This window comes from Ochotona princeps, chromosome 11 (assembly GCF_030435755.1).
Source record: "Ochotona princeps isolate mOchPri1 chromosome 11, mOchPri1.hap1, whole genome shotgun sequence".
NCBI classification, from domain to species: domain Eukaryota; kingdom Metazoa; phylum Chordata; class Mammalia; order Lagomorpha; family Ochotonidae; genus Ochotona; species Ochotona princeps.
In genome coordinates, this window is record NC_080842.1 from 48,238,594 (window position 1) to 48,260,509 (window position 21,916).

The 21,916-nt window shown below is 46.9% G+C and overlaps 1 protein-coding gene across 1 annotated transcript; it reads right to left on the reverse strand.

Moving 5' to 3' along the window:
• Positions 1-1,582: 1,582 nt before the first annotated feature.
• Positions 1,583-12,756, reverse strand: UCHL1 (ubiquitin C-terminal hydrolase L1). Its single transcript, XM_058670389.1, has 8 exons — positions 12,724-12,756; positions 12,019-12,621; positions 9,211-9,361; positions 7,866-7,951; positions 7,737-7,784; positions 6,184-6,250; positions 5,285-5,343; positions 1,583-1,978 (listed from the first exon to the last, which is right to left on the reverse strand). Exons 1-8 carry the CDS (start codon positions 12,754-12,756, stop codon positions 1,892-1,894), a joined length of 1,134 nt encoding a protein of 377 aa, XP_058526372.1. The 3' UTR covers positions 1,583-1,891.
• Positions 12,757-21,916: the final 9,160 nt, after the last annotated feature.

A 21,916-nucleotide genomic window follows, 5' to 3' on the forward strand; every position in this document is an offset into this window, starting at 1 on the left:
GAGAAAAAGATCTTCCATCTGCTGGTTCACTCCCCAAGTGGCCACAATAGCCAGAACTGAGCTGATCCGAAGCCAGGAGTTTCTTCCATGTCTCCCACACAGATGAGGGGTCCCAAGGCTTTGGGCCACCTTCCACTGCTTTTCTAGGCCACATGCAGGAAGCTGGATGAGAAGTGGAGCCGCCAGGACATGAACAGGTGCCCACATGGGATCCCAGTGCATGTCATACAAGGATTAGCCACTGAGCCATCGTGCCAGGCCCCCACATCTACACCCCTTACAGATCATCTCTAAATGTGTTTCTCTGTTAGTCTGGCTAGAAGTATTATATATGGGGGGGGGGGGTTGCTGTCTTGTTGATCTTCTCCATTTTTATTTCAATTTTAAACTATTCCCTTCTTTTTAATACTTACAACAGGAATAAATACACTTACACTCTGCATGACTTAACGTGAGACAGAAGGGGCCACCTTACTGCTAAGAAGGCGGCATTAAGGGACTCTGGAAGCTACAGAATACGGTAGTAACTTTTCCTAAAAGTGATTTTGGAAATGTGGTGTTATCCCAGGAAATGAGATCTGGTTTGGCATTGAACAGAAAAGACACTTGGAACCTTGCAATGTGGGCTGAAGAGCAAAGGGAGACGTGGAGGCTCGATGAAGATCCAACTTTGGCTCTTCTGCTCTAGGCACAGCCCCAGAGACAGCACAAGCTTCCACAACCACCCCAGCAGGGGTGGTTACGGCCTGGCCTCCATGGTGATGAGGGATGAAAACCTGAATATATCACCTAATGTCTCCTCTGGGAAACGGGACACTCTGCTTCAAGGGTTGCCATCACCCACACGTCACTCAGTGCACTGTCCTCCACACAGGGCATGCCAGGCACCTGGTTTGAGAGCATTTAAGTGAACATGCTGCACCCACCCATACCAGGTCATGAACTGAAAATGTGTGTCACTCTAATAAGGAGGAGACGGGCTGAGGAGTTTATGGGAATTTGACAATATCTCCAACTTTTCTACCAATCTAAAATTATTCTTAAAATTTCTGCAATAGTTAGTTTCTACAGGAACGCATAGGAACAAAAATGCACAGGAAGAAAAGCCCAGTGCAGTGGCCTAGCAGCTAAAGTCCTCGCCTTGAACGCACCGGATTCCACATGGGCGCTGGTTCTAATCCCGGCCGCCCCGCTTCCCATCCAGCTCCCTGTTTGTGGCCTGGGAAAGCAGTCGAGGACAGCCCAATGCATTGGGACCCTGCACCCATGTGGGAGACTTGGAAGAGCTCCTAGCTTCGGATCGGCGCAGCACTGGCTGTTGCAGTCACTTGGGGAGTGAATCATTGGACGGAAGATCTTCCTCTGTCTCTCCTCCTCTCTGTATATCTGACTTTGCAATAAAAATAAATCTTTAAAAAATGCATAGAAAGAAGTGTGAATAAGATATTCAACTGATAACCGTTTTCTGGCCAACAGCCTTGCCTGAGGTGTGTACATGGAAGGCACTTTTGTCTGTCACTCTCCAAAGAACCCGTGATGTACCAAAGGAAGCGGAAATGAGAGCCAGTTTACAGACTTTCATCAGCAGAAAAGTTTTATTCCTTTTAAGGACAAATAATTCAACCTCATCCAAGGCCTTAACTTAGAGACATAAACCGAAACAGCCATGTAAAGCATAGATATTAAGGAACGAGACATACAGTGTTGGGGGTGGGGGGAATGCTTCGCCACCTGAAGCTTACATCAAACCCCACCAACTCAGCTAGTGCATGGATGGGGCAGGGCAGGGCGGGGAGCAGGACACAGAACCACTGAAGCGTGTAGATGGCCCGGTCCGGGATGGACGCTTACGATGAAGGGCGGGGGAACAGCAAAGGCCCTCCCGCGAGCATTAGGCCGCCTTGCACAGGGCCACGGCCGAGAAGCGGACCTCTCCTTGCTCACGCTCGGTGAATTCCCGGCACACCTTGGCAGCATCCTGAAAAGAAGGCACAGCATGAATCCCCCTGTGGTGACAGCTCAACAGGAACATCTCAGAGTGCTTCATGCTCAGGTCCAACTAGAAGGAATCCCCACTGCACCTTTAAATGGGGGGCTCAATGCGAAAGATCAACAAGGAGAGCCTTACCACCTCTGCCAAGCAGCCATGTCTGCTTACCTCGACCTGATTTGGGCAAGAAAACTCAACTGTGAGCACTCTTCTCAAACGGAAACAAGACAGGAAGCTGATCTGTCCTCTGCACCTCACAGAAAAACTCCTAACTCAGACACTACTGAACTAGACCCAAATGTCCTCCAAGTCAACATTTTACAATCAGCCTTTAAGCTTACCTGGTGTTCCGGGTATAGACCCATGAGATTGATTTGCTATGGAGTGGGCAGCATGTGTAGGTGACAAACCTCGCACACAAGACTGGAAACTCATCTCAGGGCTGGCTACTTCCAAATTCTAAGATTTAGATGCTTAATGCAGGGGTAGGGATTCATGTTTTCTAACATGCATTTGCATATTTATGACATCATTTGCAGGCCATCCAAAATTCCACTTCCAAGGATTAGGCTACTACAGACTTGCTGAATTTCCAGTCCTGCATGTGGTTGCCCGGCAGGCCAAACCAAATGATTTCAACAGCCTCATATAGCCTTTGGGCAGGACACTGCCCAACCCTCTTGCAAAAATCAGAAATAACACTCTATCCAGTTTTTAACAAGTTCAGAGGAAGGTTCATGTTGCAGCCCTATGAGATCCCAAACCTTTAAAAAACAAATACTCCAGATCCTCAACTTGACCAGTCCCAGGAGTTTGTGGGAGCAGGTGGTTGGCCTGGGAGTCAGGCTGTCCAAGCTCCACTGACGGGGCCCAGGCCGAGTTTCCTGCAGGTGGGCAGCTGTGGCGGCTCCGTCAGTGGTTTCCTGCCACCCATATGGCAGACCTGATTACCGTTGATCTCTGCCCCAAGCCCTAGACTTTGGTGGGCAATTGAAGAAGTGTTTGCTTGCCCTAATAAAGTACTGAATCATGGTACTTTATTAAAAATCCTAGTAATGATGACTGACAAAGCTATCTATCACACTGGAGTTTTGTTCGCGAGATGAAACTGGGTTTAAACACTAGCACAAGTCTATGCCGACCTCCACATCCTGCACTGGAAGCCCGGCTGGCCCGTCACTACACTCGACTTGCCCTCTTCCCATTAGCTGCCCGGTCACGCCCAGTGGTGACACCTCCGCTTTCAGGCCTGCTTTGAAGAGAGCAGCCAACTTTGCCTGCCTCCAACTCCAGCACAGCAGTCACCTAAGGATGCCTGGCTTACATTTAATGTCAAATGTGGAAAGCCTCAAACATCTTGAAACTTACTTAGGACAAGAATTGTTGCTCATAAGTATGTGGATTTGTATCAATTTTAAGTGAGATTATAAACAGATGTTATCTTCTAAGATTTGGTTTATCTGAAAGGCAGGGTGACAGAGGCAGAACAGAAACAGACAGTAAGAGACAGAGATGGAGAGAGAGAAAGACAGAGAGAGAGAGAGTGAATTCTTTGTCTCATTGCTACATTCCCCAAATGGCCAAACCAGCTGAGGCTGGGCCAGGAGAAGCCAAGAGCCTAGAACTCTATCCAGGTCTCCCCGGTGGTTGCAGAGGCACAAGGGCTTGGGTTATCTTCTGCTGCATTTCCAGGTGCATTAGCGGGGAGCTGGACGGGAGGTGGAGCAGTGGGAACATCCTGGTAAGGGATGCCAGTGCTGCTCCCCAATGCTGGGCCCAGGTTTCTTTTTAACACAAAGGTTTATCCTCCCCATGCCTCATGTGACAGCTTTAGGGATCTGATGAGGCACACATTCTGTGTTATTAGGAAGTGTTGTTAGATAAAAGTTGGCATGAAACTCAACTGTATTCAAGGTCAAAGTGTTGTTCCTAAATCAGAGGCCAGACATTGTGTCTGCAACCTCGTCATACAACCTGCCCGCTCCCAGCCTCTCCAAGCCTGGCTTCTCACTCCATGTCACCGTCCTCACTCAAGGAAACAAGACCCTGTTAGATGAGTGGCACAAACAGGTCTGTTTCACAGGCAGGTCCACGAGAAAGGCAGATGCACAACCTACAGCCCTCGGGCCAGCTTGGAATCATAGTTCTCTGAAGTCATTGTCCTTGGGTGTGACTAAACCTCTGGGTGACATGGGGACAGTCACCCCTACCTCATTGCAGCACTCAAAGGATTCTACAAGAGCCTGTGCTGTGGCACAGTACGTAAGGTCACAGCCAGTAACATGAATATCCCATATGGCCCCTGCTGATGCTCCTGGGAAAGTAGTGGAGGAAGGGCCAAGCCCTTGGGTCCCTGCACCCACATGGGAGAAGCTCCTGGCTTCACACTGGTCCAGTTTCAACCACTGTGGCCACCTGGAGAGTGAACCAGCAGAGTATATGGAAGAGCTCTTTCATCTCTAACCCTACCTTTCAAGTAAATGTTTAAAAATGGAAGTACTCTACCAAAGGCAGAAATTGTCCAGCAACAGAGCAGTCTGTTGGCTGACTATAAACTCAGTTGGGGTGAGTCCTTGAAAGGCAGAAATTGTCCAGCAGCAGAGCAGTCTGTTGGCTGACTATAAACTCAGTTGGGGTGAGTCCTTGCTAGCCACATTCATTCTGCAGCTGCCCACTTGTGGCTCTGCAGCCATCACAGCTGAGCTAAATACTTGCAACACAGCCAGTGGCCACCCAACACCCAAAGCACACCAGCTGGCTCGTGACAGGGCGCGCCTGCAAATGCCTGCGCTGCACATGGCCAAGTGCCCAGAAGGGACAAGCTACCAGTCCTACAACAAATGAAGTCTGCTGAGGGGATTTCATTTTTAATCACACTTGAGCAATGTTTCTCTGACAAAAAATGGAGTTGAGGCTAGAGTTCCCGTTGAGGGTGCAGAGGCCCCACAACCCAGGTCCTATACAGAGCCATAGGTCCCCCCAGTGGCCTCGATCAGGAGAGCACCCGAGGATAATGGCCCCCCTCAATCCCACACCTAAGCAAAGCAGTGGATTTCTGGGTGCTTGGTGTGAACCAAACACAGCACACGACACACATTAGTGAAGACTGTTCATAAGGATCCCCATTCAAGCCACTTGCCATGACAGGAGGTGGATGGAATTAGGGAGAACATGAAGGGCAGGTGACAATGAACCCAGACAACTGAGCTGGCATTCCTGAAATAAGCACGAGTCCGGTGGACAGCCTGGCTGAGGATACATGGCCCATGAGCTGACACGCATTCCAAAGATTACCTGCAGCAGGGAGTCCTCCGAGCTGGCGCCGTGGTTTACCGGGAAAGGCATTCGCCCATCTGGAACAAAGACCAGGCATGTTAAACGTCCTGTGCATTTTCCAGCTACCGCATTGTGTCCTGATCAGAGGCAAGTTTTGGATTCTACTGAATATTACTGCCACTGCCACAGACAAGCCTGGTTATGATACAACCATTTACAGGTTTGAGGGTTCCTAGATATCTACCCCAAGCAATCCTGCCTGCAATAATCCAGGTCAAAGCTAACCCAGGAACTCTAATGAAGGGGACTATGCCCCGCCTCTTGGCAAAGACCAGTTCCTTGAGATCTCATATGTCCTGCCATGAATGCCCACTGCCCTGTACTGTCCTGCAGCCTGGACAGCTCTTCAGTGGCATCTTTCTTCAAAGATGATGGATCTTGTATAAGGCAGACAATCTTTTCTTTTGCCATAAATCAGCTAATGGAGATTACTCCAACATCTCCAAGCTCCTTTTGCACAGGTAAAGTCATATTCAGCATGGGCGATCGGAAATATGCTTTACCTGATGAGAAGATACTAGAGGATGCCACAGCATGGGGTGGGGAGAGAAGGGCTGATACATTTGCCTTGAACTAGTGCTGCTCTATTCTACTCTCTTCTCTGGTTTACAAACTAAAGTCATACACTGGGTACAAAGGTACTTCAAAACGTTTATGCATTTCCATGGACTTTTTGGAGCCCCATCTATGTCAACTGAAGGAGGGCACCCTCTGGGTCCCACAGGAGGGTAAGTGTCCTAGTGAGAACACGTTGTCCCCTCCATACCAGACACTCCAAAAGTCACACATCAGTACCGTAACATTCAGTCTGAAATACATGAAAATACGCTGGATTCCAAAAATAGAATGACACATACCAAGTTCATAGAGGTGGCCGTCCACATTGTTGAACATGATGAAATGAAAATTCACTTTGTCATCTACCTGAAGAGAGTCAAGAGCATGATTTTGGAGATAAATAATGTGAGCTGAACTTGTTAAATGAAATTCTCTTGCAATTTAAGCAAAATATACTTGAACCAGCCTGTTTATATTTTCAAAAATAATTATAGCTAATATTTATTAGCCCATTAAGGTAGAAATACAGTAAATGTTAGCACAACTCTGTGCAGGTGCTATTACTACACGCTTTCTACTGAGCAGGAAATTAAGGCAAAAACAAGTATCTCATCCAAGGTCAAGACCAAAATGTGGGTGTCAGGCATGATGGCTCAGTGACTACATCCTTGCCTTGCACATGCAAGCACCCTTATGAGCACCAGTTCATGTCCCAGCTGCTCCACTTCCCTCCTAGATCACTGCTTGTGGCTTGGGAAAGCAGCAGAGCACGGCCCAAGGGCTTGGAATCCTTTATCCACTTGGGAAGACCCAGAAGAAGCTCCTGGCTTCGGATCAGCTCAGCGTCAGCCATTGTGGCCACTTGGGGAGCAAACCAGTGGACAGAATATCTTTCTATGGATCTGCCTTTCCAGTAAAATTAAATAAATCTTTGGGAAAAAAATATTAGAAAGTGAGGGTGCAGGCCCTATGGAGCAGAAGGTTAAGCCACTACTGGGCATCATGTATCAGAATACCTGGTTTAAGTCTCAGCGACTCTGCTTCTAGTCCAGCTTCCTAACGCACATTCTGGGTGACAGCAGAGGATGGACCAAACATCTGACTCCCTGCTGTCCACATGGGAGAGCGCCAGTGGAGAATCAGGCTCTTGGCTTTGGCCTGGCTCTGACTGTGGTGGGTATTTGGAGAGTGAGGCAGTGGATGAAATATCTTTCTCTAAGCCTTCCAAACATTTAAAAAAAAAAACATACTAGCCATCTTCGGTCATAGTGCCAATTTGGAATTTCTGTCCACATTATGATCTATTAGTTATTCTACAAAGTGTCAGTCCTTGCTGGTATATGAAGGTCCTCCAAAAAATTCACGAAAAGGAGGACTACGAGATAAATCCGGGTGCAAGAAACATTGAAATCAATGCATATGCACTCTTGAAAAAGTTTATGGGAAATGCATGTTCTAAAAAATAAAATTTCCAGGCTTTCAAAACTATTCTGCATCAAAACTTACTTCAAAGTACCCCTCACACCTTATTCTCCTCCAATAATCTGAGCATAGGATTTGAAATGCTCACACAAGATGTACTTCTGACTCTAGAAGCCCCATTCGGATCTGAATAAAACTTATTCATCTGAATTCATTCAAAACTCCGACCTACCAGTGAGGGTTGTTAAGGCTTATTTTTATGAACAGGCCTAAGGAAAGCATTACTTGGGTCAAATACCCTAACACCAATTGACCTGCAGGTGGATGGGGAGCTAACACTGGCTGTGTCCCAGCAGAGGATCCTTGCACAGGTATCAGCGGACATACAGGTGGCAACCCCAGGAAACCTGGCTGTCTTATTTGCACTTACCCGACACTGGCCTTCCTGTGCCACTGCATCATGGGCTGCCTGTATGGCCTGCAGCAAAGAGAAAAGAATTAGCAGCACAAAACCCCTCCCCATTCCTTAAAGGGAAGGCCATGGGAGTTCTCTCCCTACCTCATTCTTCTCAAAGCATTTTGCCCTGTCTTCAGGGGACATCTTCTCCGTTTCAGAAAGAAATTGCTTCAGGACTGATCCATCCTCTTAAAAAGACAAAAAACTGCATCACTAGAGAGAAATCACAAAGCACTTACCTATCTACAGCATATATGGGAGGGGGTAGTCTTCAAAATATTCATGCAACTAGGTCTTAGGAAAAATGTCAGGCATAGATTTCCAATTTTGTGAATCAAAACCACCTCTTTTCCATGAACTTTCTGGAGCACCCTCACCCTTGGGGGAGCTTGTGCCAGAAAGGCAGGCACGGTCTCACCTCCTGTTGTATGTACAGCACCTAACAGTACACTGAGACACCTATCGTATACCAAAACCAAAACATGCTAATCTAGTAAGTCCCCAAACCCAAGGTTCAAATCCTAAAAGTATACCCAAGAGTTAAACCTTGGTCATTCTTCACTTGTTATATATAGATAGATAGATATAGATATTTAATATTTAATCTGCTACAGGTTGAACAGCCACCCCAGCCACTGTCTAGGTCAGAGTCGGCAACCATGTTGCCTAGTTCTGTCAATAAAGCATCCGCTTACTTCCCATCTTGTCAATCATCAGCTGATTTTATAGTGCAAGGGCAGAGACCACCTGATCCTCAAAAACCTATGACTGATTCTGTGGCCATCTAAGAAAGTTTGCTGGCTCCTGGTCCACATCATGCATAACGGTCACGTTATCTGAATACATTTTCATGGTGTGAATTGTGCTTCTGCAAACTTAAGGGTCTGGATGCATTTCTCCTCTATCTTCCATAGTATCCTCCTGTATCGTCATGGTACTCCCAGCAGGTGCATCCACCATCACAATGCCTCCCTGAAGAACTCGCATCCCTTCCACAGCTAGCTACTCCCAACTGTACTGCTTCTCCTCTTGTTCACAAAATACAGAACCCATCATGACAGGTCCTAACTGTTGATATTTTCTGGCTTTACATCATCTGATTCTCCAGAACTGTTGATAATTAAACAGGTGCATGGAATCATCGCTCTAGCAATCAACCTCAACGGGTTCTCTCTTCTCATCATCATGCCCAGTGCAGCCGTGTGCAAATGGAAGGCCCAGAGAGACAGGCAGAGCAATAATGCCAAGCTTCTTGTTGAAGACAAACAAAACCTATGATGGTGTACACCTGTCTGAGGAGGCACCATGACTAAACATGGTGCAAAAAACAGCCGAGGGTGAACAGTCCCTGAAGGGTCCTGGGATAAAGTACAACAGTTAGCTCTGCTTTCTGATTTCAGGTTTCACATTTAGTTACAAAATGGCAGGCTGCAAAACCCACACTCACCAAATTCCATTTTGTCCTGATTGTTGGCCACAGCGTGGATCAGCCCGATGGTGCCACAGGAGTTTCCAATGGTTTGCTTCATGAAGTACACCTTGGGGCTGATTTCCTGTCCTTTCAGTTCCTCAATCTGCTTTTTCCTGAAGTTCTCATGCTGTGGATGACAGAAACGTGTCCCCAACAACAAAAAGGCTGGGATGAGCAAGTGGCAGTACAGCCGGGTCTCCCACCCAAATTGAAACACAGGTGGGAGAAACCTGGAACCTTGCTCCCAGACCCTGGGCCCTGCCAGACAGCAGCCCGGCCGCCTCCCACAGCCACGCCTGCCCCAGAAGGAAGCCCCACCCAGATGCTGCAGTGCAGCCCCAGCCTTGGCCTTCACCCAAGGCTCTGTCTAGACACCACTGCAACCTTGCAGCTGCAGATGGAGAGTGGCACAAAGTCAGAAATCACACCAGGTCAAGATCGCTTCCCAGCAACAACCACCACCATCATGGCATTCTGCACAGGCATCCCAAGTAAGTTCTGGCCAAGTGAGTGACCCAAGGGACTGCCTGCTACATTAATATATTCCTGCTCCTACACGTTCTACTTGTTCTATCCAACTCTATTCTAAACCCAAACAGGCCTGTACCATTTAAAGCAGCAAATAAAAACTATTTAGACAGGTTAGCTATTCCCAACCAGTCACACCTCACCCACCTCTCCAATATAAATGGTTTAGTACAATGGGATGTAGTTTTCCCAAGTCTGGTCATTTAACAAGATGATGTCACACTGGTTTACACTTGTCTGCTATATACAATATAATTTCAGGATAAGATGCGTAATTGGGGGGCTGGGCAGGGGAAGACTGGCAAATTACAGAACTAGAAGACAGACATCCTCAAAGCAGCTGCTAGTCTTCTCTGCAGCAAGTTAGCTGGCCTGTCTGCACCTTTTGGTGAGGACTTCGAAAGGAATGTGAAGTTTTGTCTCCTCAGTTCAAACAGGGTGCAAATACTAAAACACCCCTCTCCCATAACCAGCAAAATGCAAAGAAAGCCACCAGTGTGTTTCCAAATCCAACAGTCTGGCCCTCCTGCACATGGAACGCAGTGTAAGCTTGCTCTTCGGCAACATCAGAGCAGTAAGCTCTCTTGTCCCACCAGACTACCTTAGATAACTGGGAAGTTCTCACTTTAAATCTACCAGACCCTTAATTTTAACTCACTGGTAATGATTTTCACTTTCCAGTGATAGTTAAATAAAAGTCTTCAATGGACTAGAATCACCCTGGAGGGTTGTTTAGACTCCTGCATGAAGACACTTCCATCAATACTTCAGTATCATGTAATGCTTTCAGATGTGGTCCATTTAGAATTTTTAATATCTCCTTAGTCAAAGTCAGGTGTTTCCCAAATGATCTTGTTTGGGAATCCACTGATAAGTCTCCACTTTTGTTGACATCTGTTTCAGTATTTTTGCCCAGTAGGCAACTGCAGAGAATTGTACTCAGTAAACCTACCAAATGGAGCCGCAGCGAAAGGACAAAGGCTTCCTGTCAACAGAAGCCATTCAAACCAGAATGTTCTTTAGCGAGAGCCAGTTGGTGTAGCTCAAGAGCAGCAAGCTTCTAAAGGCAAGCGCGGTGTGCCACTGCCTCCCAGCAGCCTTCCTCCAGCAGCCTCTGAAAACCTGCCAGTCATCGTGTTTTGCTGAATAGAAGCTCTGCTAGACGCTCCCGAGGAGACAGGAGGCTGACAGGTGACCCTATGGGGGATGTGCTCTACAAGAAAACCACACTCCCTTTACGTCCAAGTTAAATTTACAAGAGACTAGAGTGGGAAGAGACAGCTGTCGTCAATGTGTAACTCCCCCATGCTCAGCCCGTCTGCCAAGAGGGGAGACCTGGAACTTCCCCTCCTGTCTGGTTTGTGCCGAGGGTGCTTTGAGAACAGCCAGTGCCCGGGGGGGGGGGGGGGGGGGGTGCTTCAGTGACCTTCAGTGATTGCAGTGACGCCCCAAGTTTTATAAAGCCAGTTCCAATCACTCCCAAGTCAGGGTCAAGTGGCATCAAATGTGAGACAGAATTCCATGCATACAATGGGGCCCTCACACACAGCAAGATAGCAAGTAATTCTCCCAACTGATCATTTGTTAATCTGATCCTCCAAGATCCCTATGTCCCTGCATGCTAGGACAAGTGTATGCCGAGTTATCAAGAGAAATGGGAATTCCCTGTGGCACAGCTCATCTCCAGGCTTCAGGAGACTGTCATGACCACAAGAGATGGAAGGGTGTTCCCAACAGCCTGACAAGGTCAGAGATGATGACAGGAGAGGTGAAGAGGAGCCACACCCACAACGCAGCATTAAAAACACTATGTCCAGAGAACTGCAGGGGCGGGAAGCACCCCCTAAGTCTGTCACAAACTGAGGCCAGCACGGGAGAATTTATCGTTTGGAGTTGGGCAAACCCTTCTCTCTCCATTTCACAGCTATGTGGGAACCAAACAATGAGCCGACACAGGTCCCAGTCCTTGAAAGGGGCACTCCCAGCCACTCTCCTGAATGGTAGGCTCAGCAAAGGCTAAGTTCAAAGGAACTCAGAACAGGTATGCTACAACTGAGATGTTCCTCCCACATTCAAGACAATTTCAGATAGATGAGCCAAGAGCCCCCAATGAGTAAGCATCCCGATAAGTGCATCCTTTTAATCCCTCCGGGAGGGAAAACAAACCGCTTAGCAAAGTCTGGGCATCCAGCCCCAGCGGAGAAGGGTGCCCTCAAAGCGTGCCTCACCGTCGGTGACCAGCTCGCGCATCCCTACCTGGGCAGTGAGAGGAAACAGCAGCAGCAGCGCGCACGCAGGCGCTGGCACGGAGCCCAGCGTCTCCTCCTCCAGTCCCAGAACGTCGGCGAAGCGATACTGGCCAGCGACCCCCAGCCGGGACAGCACCTGTGGGGAGGAGACGCGAGGCGGCGGCCAGGCGCACGGGGACCGGCAGGTGCTGAGCACCTGCCAGGGGGCGGGGCCGGCACGCGCGTCCTCCGCGCCCCCATCCCAACCCCCACCCCTGGGCACCCGCCGTGGGAGGAGCCCCGCCCCGCCCCCCACCCGCGGCGGCGCAATGACACAGCACAAAGCGCGGCCCACACGTGGCCCCGCGCGAGGCCCGGGTACCCGAGTCCGCGCGCCACGCCCTCGGGAGCAGCAGCCTCCTTCACCTCCGCCACACTGGTATCGCAGAATCACCTCCCCAACCCCCAAATCCAAGGCGCAGGGAGCGCGCCCAGCGTGCGCCCTAGCCCCACCGCCTCTGGAGCGCGCAGGGCGCGGCTCACAGCCGAGGAGCGCTCCCTGGGGAGGGCGCAGAGGCAGCAGGCGTCGCCACTCACTTTGTTCAGCATCTGAAAAGCGAATGCAAAGGGGGGAAAATAAGACACCGAATCAAAGCAGAAGGAGATACCTCCACCTGGCGAAGGCTGACCTTCAGCCTCGCACTCCCCAAGCAACAGTGCACCTGGCGCTCACCTCGGGGTTAATCTCCAAAGGCTTGAGCTGCATCTTGGCGTTCCAGCGAGCGAGACCGCAACAGGGAGACGAGGAAAAACAGCTAGCGGAGCCGCCCAGGCTACGCTATAAAGCGCCGGCCAGACGCACTGTGGATGCCAGCGCAGGGGGGAGCGGGGGCAAAACCAAGCGAGGGGGAAACGACCAGGCCCAGCCAAACGGGCGCGAACCCCCCTCCCTGCGCGGCGCTGGATGGTACGGCCGCTCCCCCCTTGCCTTCTCACTAGCCGGTGAGATAATCTGGTGGTTGTGGAGATGGATTTTACTGGTGGGTGTTCCTTGAGTGGATGGAGCAGTCCTTTGGATGAGGTCTTGGCTTTTTTGGGCGAAGTTTCCGGAAAACCATTTCTTGCTACCATTTCAATCACCCGAAAGCTCGGGGGTCTCTGAAGCGTTGAGAAAAAAACACAAACTCAACAGGTATATATTTAATATGAATATAAACGTGTTCTCCCCCTCCCCCCTCCAATCGCACAGCGGTTTGCATTTAACCTTAGAAGTCTATCCTCCATTAAACATCACACGGCACCGAGGTTCGTTTGTAATGGATTGTTTAGAACAAAGCCTTCTCTGGTTTATAACAGATGTGACATTAGTGGTGTCGGGGAGGATTGGTTGGTGATGGAAAAGCGGTAGCGACCCCAGGAGGGGTCTGTAATGCCAGGCATGGAGGAGGCGGCGGCGCCTGGCGGGGTTAGCCCACAGACCCAGGGAAAAGCTAGCTGGGCTTCCCAGCCCAGAGGCAGGAGGAAGGAATGGGTTTTTTTTTGTTTTTGTTTTTTTTTTTTTTTTGCTTAAGATGAGAATCTTTGAAAAATAAAATGCTGGTTCATGGTAGAATGCTCCCAATGAAGGAGAAAGAAAATGGCAACTAAGGAAGCCGTGACTTCAGGTGGGTTGCTGTGTTCTGTCAGCAAGTTGAAAGGATGGGGAGGAAGACTTGTGCTGCTAACTGCATGAAAAGGGAATGATACCAGGAAAGCCAGGCCACAGGAGCAAGCCGGGCTTGCAGGAAGACCAAGCCACTAAGGAGGCAAGAGAGCTGGTGTTTATATATATATATATACACACACACACACACACACACACACACACATACACATATGCTGAGCGCAGAAGGAGGGTGAAATAACAGCGCTGAGGCTGAGGAGGGCCGGGCTGACAGATACCAGAGAGACACCGGAACGTGTTCGAAGTTAATGCCCCCTTATATGCAGCAGCTCATTTCATCCTTAGAGGACCCAAGAAGAACTCTGGCTAGCGCACTGTACAGATCGGAGTCCAAGGCTTGGAGAATCTCATTTGCTTAGGGTGGCCAGTGAAGAAGTCAAGCTGAAAAGGAAGTGCTAGGAAACTAGATTTTATGTGCCCATCTCTACCCAAAAAATGACTGCACATAAAATGACAGTGACGGAGACATGAGTAAGAAGAACTCAACGGGGACCTTCATGGTGTACACTCAGTGCAGTTGTTGGTGAAGGTGAAGACACGCAGATCAAGACAGGTGACCAGTTACCATGAGAACACCTGCTGACCTTAAAGGAAGCTTTAGATGGAAACAGATCATTTTCCAAAATTACTTATTCTTTCACCCAAGCAAATAATTGGCTGAGTACCTGCTATGGTGCTGGGCACCAAGCTTGAAATTGGGAAGACAATAGTGAACAAAGAAAATTAAGATGGAATGTCCCGTGTGAGCTTTGCTTGGTAATAGGAGTCATGTGACCTGGGAAAGGATTCACCAAGGCTTCCTGAAGCAAGAGGCATTTAAGCTAAGGGCTGGCAGACAGGCAGAAATTAGTAGTTGATTGCTATTACCAAATACCTTGTGAAAACCATCAAAGCATTGCCATTGGAAATCTTTGTCAAAGGCATTGATTCATTCCCTCAATAAACATAGGCACGGAGAGCCTACTACGAGCCGGCAACACGACAGCCTGCTTACCAGGAGGGAACAGATCATAGGCATGACCATATCCCAATCTTTCAAAACAAAAACAGAGGGCAGGTGCTTGGCACAGCAGTTAAGATGCTGTTTGAAGGGCACACATTGTGGGACAGTGGATTAAGCCACCACATGGGGTGCCTAGGATCCAGCCCCGTGTTTGATTCTAATCCAGAATTCCTGATGAAAGACACGTGAGGCAGCAGGCTTGGCGTTCCTAGTCTCTGCCTTTGGCCTGGCCCAGCCCCAGCTGTTACTGCCATTTGTTAAATGAAGCAGCAGGTGAAAGATGTATATTCTCTCCCTCCATCTCCCTTTTTCTCTGTCACTTGGCCTTTCAAATAAATACAAATAAATAAAAACCTTTGTATAAGAAGATGGCACATGGAGAGCTGTATGCCTCATCGGGTGCCTGGGTGAAGTCCTGGCCCTGCTCGGTAAGCCAACTTCCAGATGGTGGCCACGTGGGAGGCAGCAGGTGCTGGCTTAAGTGCCTGGGTCCTGCCACACATGCAGGAGACTCCGATTGAGTTCCAAGTTTTCAGCTTTAGCCAGGTCCAGCCTTTGTTTTTGCAGGCATTTGGAAAATGACCCAGGTGATAGAAGATCCTTCTGTCTCTGTGTCTTTTGTTCAAATTGGAAAAAAAAAAAAAAAGGTTTGTATGTGGGAGATAACTCGAAATGTATAGCAGAAACTGCAGGCCAGGAGATTTGATATGTTTCATCAGCCAATTCTAGAGTTCATAATCTGTGACTCTTAGAAAAATCTCTTGCGGGCCCAGCACAGTAGCTAGTGGCATACACCAGGATCCCATATGGGTGCCAGTTCAGATCCTGGCAGCTCTGGTTCCCATCCACCCATCTCCTTGTGGCCTGGGAAAGCAGTCAAGGATGGCCCAAAGCCTTGGGACCCTGCACCCACATGGGAGACCCAGAAGAGGCTCTGGACTCCTACTTTCAGACAGGCTCAGCTCCGGCCATCGCGGCTGCTGGGGGAGTGAATCCATAGTTAGAGAATCTTCCTCTCTGTCTCGCCTCCTCTCTGTATATCTGACTTTCCAATAAAAAAATTTTTTTTAAAAAAAGGAGATGATTTGTTGATATCCCATCCTCTCCATTATTTGACAAATGAGGAGATTGAGACTTAGCAAATTGAAACACCAAGCTCAAATCACTGGATGCCCTTAAGCTATAGTGTCAGAATTCCAACACCAGAAAGCTGACTGTAGAGTTGGTTGACCTAACTGGTGTGTCACATCCCCTCTCCTACTGTCTCCAGCCTAAGAATTTGGCTTTCCTCCTAGATCATTTAGGTTAACTTTCTTCCATTTTTGTCACCCAAAACAAAGTATCAACCCTCATATATTTTGCTGAAATGTAAATATCAGCCCTAAAGCTTACGTAATTTAATTAAGTGGAAATTTGTGATGTCTAACAAAGAGTATGAAATGTAATGTGCACTGTCAGCAACATAATATCATGTGTCCAACTTACTGGACCAATCTCCATATTCCAGAGTCAAACCAGAGTGGGGCCAGGGGTTACTCAACAGTCATATAACCTAAGGATCTAGTCTCACAAGACAGAGTTATCTGATTGGCTCACTTGGGAATTTTAAGTAGGATGGTCATTAAGAATGTCCACTGTTTCTCTTCCTTAGCTGATGCATTGAAGATAATATTCTCTCTCTTAATCACCAACAACTGAGACAGAGACAGTAAAACTCAACAAAGCAGATTATTAGCATGTCAGAAGCAAAGGAAGCTCATTTTAGTGTCAAATATGAAATGATTTTAGGTGAATCATAAACATGTACTAGCATTTATTTAATGCCTATTATAAAAATGGTGTGTTCACCGATGGGTAGATAATACATTAAGCTTGTGATTTGACAGATGTTAAAATATAAATATAATAAATATTATTACTCTGTGTGGATATAGTAAAAATCTTTCACAGATGCCAAATATAGGATAATTCTTGCTTTAAACAGCTTGTTGTTTGAAAGAATTATTTATTTTTGTTTGAAAGGCAGATTTTACAGAGAGAGAAGAAAAGATAGTGAGAAGGTCTTCTGTCCACTGCTTCACTCCCCATATGGCTGCAATGGCTACAGCTGATCCGATCTGAAGCCAGAAGCTTCTTCCGGGTCTCCCACATGGGTGCAATGTCCCAAGGACCTAGGCCACCCTCTACTGCCTTCCCAGGCCACAGAGATCTGGATTGGAAGGGGAGCAGCCAGGATACAAACTGACACTCAAATGGGATGCCGGCACCACGTGGCTGAGAATTAGCATGTTGTGCCACTACACCTGCCCCCAAACTGCATATTTTTGGAAGAAGGAAAAGAGGAAGGGATTAAGGAAATCACCTGGCCATTTGTTCCATAGTGTCTCCCAGGCACTGGTTTACTTCCCTAATGCCCCCAGCAGCTGGGATTGGGCCAGGACCAAACCAAGAGGCCTGGATCTCAATTCATGTCTCCCATGTGGCTGACATGGACCCAAGCACTGGTGCCATCACTTTTTATCCCCCAGGATCTGCTGAATAAGAAGTTGTAAGCAGAAGTGGAGCTGAGATGCAAACCCAGGCACTCTGCTATGGGGTGTCAGTGTCCCCAGAAGCATCCTGTCCACTGTGCCCAGTGCCACCCCTTTGAGGATAATTCTGTTGTGATGGCAGAGGAATCTTACTACGTGAAGGCAAGGATCTGGCAGTGCTATGGAAGCAGACCACTCAATGCTCCCCAGTAGCGTGGGAAGTGGCTGTTTCTGTCCAAAGCTGAAAGAAGATCTAGGAGAGGGATGATCAAGGGAAGAGCGCCAGCATCTAGGTGTTTATCTTGATTTTACAGATAGGTAAACTGAGACCTCACTATGGCTGTTTTCATGTGCTAAAAGTCACTCAGGGATCCAAACAAGGGTTTGAAATACAGTTTCATCTGCTTTTGAAGCCCATGCATATTCAGTTCACCTACTTGCCTCCCACCAAAGATTCAGCCCTTGCAACATTAGTCATTATTGCTGGACAGGTGGGTGAAGCGCCACTAGAGAGAAGAAAGCACTTAAAAGAGGTTTCTGCCATTTCCAGGGCCAGGGCAGGTCACCAGCTCTCTGATAAGCTTGACTCACTTTGAGATTCTAGAGTCTTGCTGGAATTTATAATCAGTATGACATTAATTATTGACAGAGTCCTTCCTCAACATTTTTAAACCCGCTTGGCAACCCCTTTGTCAATAATGTCTTCCCAGCAGTAAAGTTCTTACATGCAGGGATTTCAAATTTAAAAATAGAACAATAAAAATAATGTATAATGCAAAGAAATTACCACAGTTAGTTCCCAGGGTAAAGTCAATTTTTCACCAGTTTCCTAAAAGCAGTTTATTAACTGGCTAGTCACAAGTATATCTGAAGGAAAGAGAAGATAAACATAAGAAGAGATTGCATGCTCTTTATTTAATTTCATCTTATTTCACATACTCATACATCCATTCGACTATAACACCTGCTATGTTAAATACACTCTACTAGGTTAGACTTTTGTCTGCCATTTGCCAGCCCTCATCCTAACTCAGGTTAGCCTAGTATGTCTAGAATGTTCATAGGTTTTAATAAAAATATTTATTTTTTATTTGAAAGCAGAGTGGTGGAAATAGAAATCTTCCATCGATTGTTTTGTTCCACAAATGACTGTAATGAGCAGGGCTGTGCTAGATTGAAGCCTGGATTTAGGGCCTCCATTGGGGTCTCCAATGTGAGTGGCACGGACCCAAATACTTGAACCATCATCTGCTGCTTATTTAAGTGCCATAACAGGAAGCTAGATCAAAAGAGGAGGAGCTGGGACTTGAACCAGCACGTTTATGGGATGCCAGTGCTACAGCTGGAAGACTAGAGTACTACACCACTGCACTAACCCCTTTCAAGATTTTCATTATCCCCAATAAGAACAGTATAATGTGATAGATATTGTTAAAATATATTTATTTTTATTTTATTATAAAAGAAGAGAGCGAGAGAGAGACTGATGGTTCTTTTGTCTGCTGGGGTTTGTTGTCAAATGTCCCCAATAACCAAGGCTAGGCCAGGTGGAAACCAGGATTGCAGAACTCTGCCCAGGTCTCCCATGTACGTGGGAGGGACCCAAGTACTTGAACCATCATCTGTCGCCTCCCAGTGTGTGCACCAGGAGGAAGCTGGATCAGAGGCAGAGGAGCTGGGATTGGAACCATACAACCCAGTGTGAGATGTGGGCTTGTCAAGCGTTGACCTAATCACCAGCCAAGCCTTTGCCCCCAGTAGAATGTTTTGAGAGGGAGAGATTGCAGCTGTATAACTTCTATTGCAGTATGTACTGCAATTATTCTATCTTATCATTAGTTTTTGTTGTTGAGCTCTTACTGTGCTTAATTTATAAATTAAACTTTCTCATGAGTGTGTATAGAAAAAAACACAGTATGTATGGAACTTGGTACTAGTCATGGTTTCAGAAATCCACAGGGTGTCTTGAGACATTTCCCCTGACAATAAAGTGGAACTGCTGTGCTATCGCCTCTATCCTTACTTTTGACATGCTTGCTAATGTCACCTGGGTATAAATCTCAAGATGTGCCAATATTTTTCAGTGTGCTTCAGAGTTGCTTGTTCATGTGTTTTTTTTTCTTACCAGAGGTTATTGGGTGACGAGGATGAGCAGCAGAATTTTTTAAATTCTATAAATATACCAGGAAGAAATGTTTTCTTGAGTATGCTGCTAAATTCTAAGACCTAGCAAAACATTTTCAGAATCCGGAGGGTGAATAAATCAATAGATACATGTCTAGTGCTTTGGCCCTATCTGGGTATCTGGCTTTTATGGTCTGGGAATGTGATGCTATTAAGAAAAGACAAACTAAGAAAAAAGAGCACATGAGCTGAAAAAAAGAAGAGCACTTAACCCAGAAAGACACCACCCTAAAAATGTTGTAGTTTCATTTTCTACAAATATTCCTTCTAGTTCTGGCTATTTGTATAGAAAATTCTTTGAGGTAGCCATAGATAAAAAGAAATAAAATGAGCATAATGATAAAATAAATAAAATATATAGTTTTTTCTTTTTATCAGCTTCTAGACTTTTTATTTGACAGGCACAGTGACTGAGAGAGCCATCTTCCATCACAGGTTCAATCCCCAAATGGCTACGGTAGCTGTGGCTGGGCCAGGCCAAACCCTGGAGCCAAGGGCTTCATCTGAGTCTCCCAAATGGGTGTCAGGGACTCTAGCACTTGGCTGTTGGCTGCTGTCTTCCCTTGTGCATTATCAGGAAGCTGGATCAGAAGCAAAACAACCCATCAGAGCTCAGGAAAACTCAAACCAGGTGGTTTCTCAAACAGCATCTTATCCCACTGCACTACAATGCCCATCCCAACCAGCATGCTTTACCAGCAGTCCCCACCACTTGAAAATTGCCCTGTGTCTAGCCAGAACTGAGTCTCATAGTTACCTCAGCAAAGGGATTCAATCACCTAAGGAGAATGGGATGCACGTCCTATCCCAAGGAGGAAAAAGAAGAAATCAAGCATCACCTTTCAAGAAGAACAAACTGGAAAACACATTGTGGGCACAGGTACTGGGGTAACAGTCAAGAGGCCACTTGGGACTTCTACCTTCTGCACTGGAGTCCTGGGTTTAAGTCTTACCTCTGCTCCAGATTGCAGCTTCCCGCGAACATGCACGCTGGGAAGCAGCAGATGATGGCTCAATGCTTGGGTCCCTGCCACCCACAAGGAAGACATGCATTGAGATTTGGCTTTGTCCTGGCCCACCTGCAATGCCTGCTCCAGGCAATCAGAGAGTGAATTGGCAAATGAAAGGTTTCTGTATAATGCTCTGTCTTTCAATAGATAAACTCACAATCTCAGTGAACCCTCTCTCCCAATTATTTGCAAAGCATTCAGACTAAATAGTCATGAGACCAGCTCATGGCTGAAAAGCCTGTGTTAATTTTTCAGACCTGACCTTGGGCAGTTACAGAATATTTTACCTGGCAAGCCCTTGAGGGGCACTCCCTTCTCTGCACCAGGCCTCTGAGGGGGCTGCAACCCAGGACTAGGCCTCCTGGCACGTTTGCATTTGTGGCCATGGCACAGTGTCTCCTAAGTCTCCTTATCTGAGCGAGACTCTGGGCTGAAATCATCTTCAGGCATCTTGACTTGGGCCTCTTTAAGCAGAGAAGCGGGAAATTTGAAGGGTGTGTGTCCACTCCGACTCAGTACTTTTTGGACTTAACTCAAGTCACAGTTCCTCTGGCAGGTGGAATCTCAGCTCTCTCTGTCCCAGCCAGTGTGCTGCCAAAATGCAGAAAATGTAATTTTTTTTTAAACCTGAGGACCATAGTTAAAAGACTTAGTCTGGTGGACTTAATTAAAACTCTGAGCCCAAGAATTTTAAAATCTGTATATCTTCTCAAGTATATAGATGTAACATTTGCAGACATTAAGTGCTGATCCATAAGGCATTACTCAACAAATTTTTAAAAATTAGCATTATGCAGACCATATTTTTCCAATTATACTGCAACTGATTTAAATACCAATAGTAAAATAATAAATGAAACGGGATTAACTTTGGAAATTTAAGATATATAAGCTCTAGTAAACCATGGGCCAGAGTAGAAGTCATAGCTGGAATTTGAAACTCTTTGGAACTAAAAAATATAAAAGATATAAATATCAATATTTATGAAATGCAGGGCAGTAGTATTTATGGGAAATTTATGATATAAAAAAGAATAATGTAGACAAGTTGTGAGCTAAGCATCCAACTTAAGAAGTTAGAGAAAAGAACAAAGTTAAGGCAACTATGCGCAGATACAAGAGAGGTCAGTAAAGTTGCTCCTCAAAATGGTTAATGAAACAGGCAACCATCAGGAAGAACTTAGGGAGACAAGAAATGATCCCCAAGTAGACAATGTGAAGGCTGTAAAATGGAAATGTAATCACCTACTCATTATAAGTTTAAAAGATGGTAAGAAGTACTAGGAAAAGCTTATGCCGGGGCCCTCACTGTGACCCAGGGCTTAAGCTGCTGTTTGGGACACCAGCACTGCAGACTGGAATGCCTGTGTGAGTTCTGACCACTGTGCTTCCAGTCCCTATCCCTGCTCATGTGACTGGGAATTGCGCCAGGTACTTGGGCCCTTGCCACCCGTGTGGGAGTCCCAGAAGGGTTT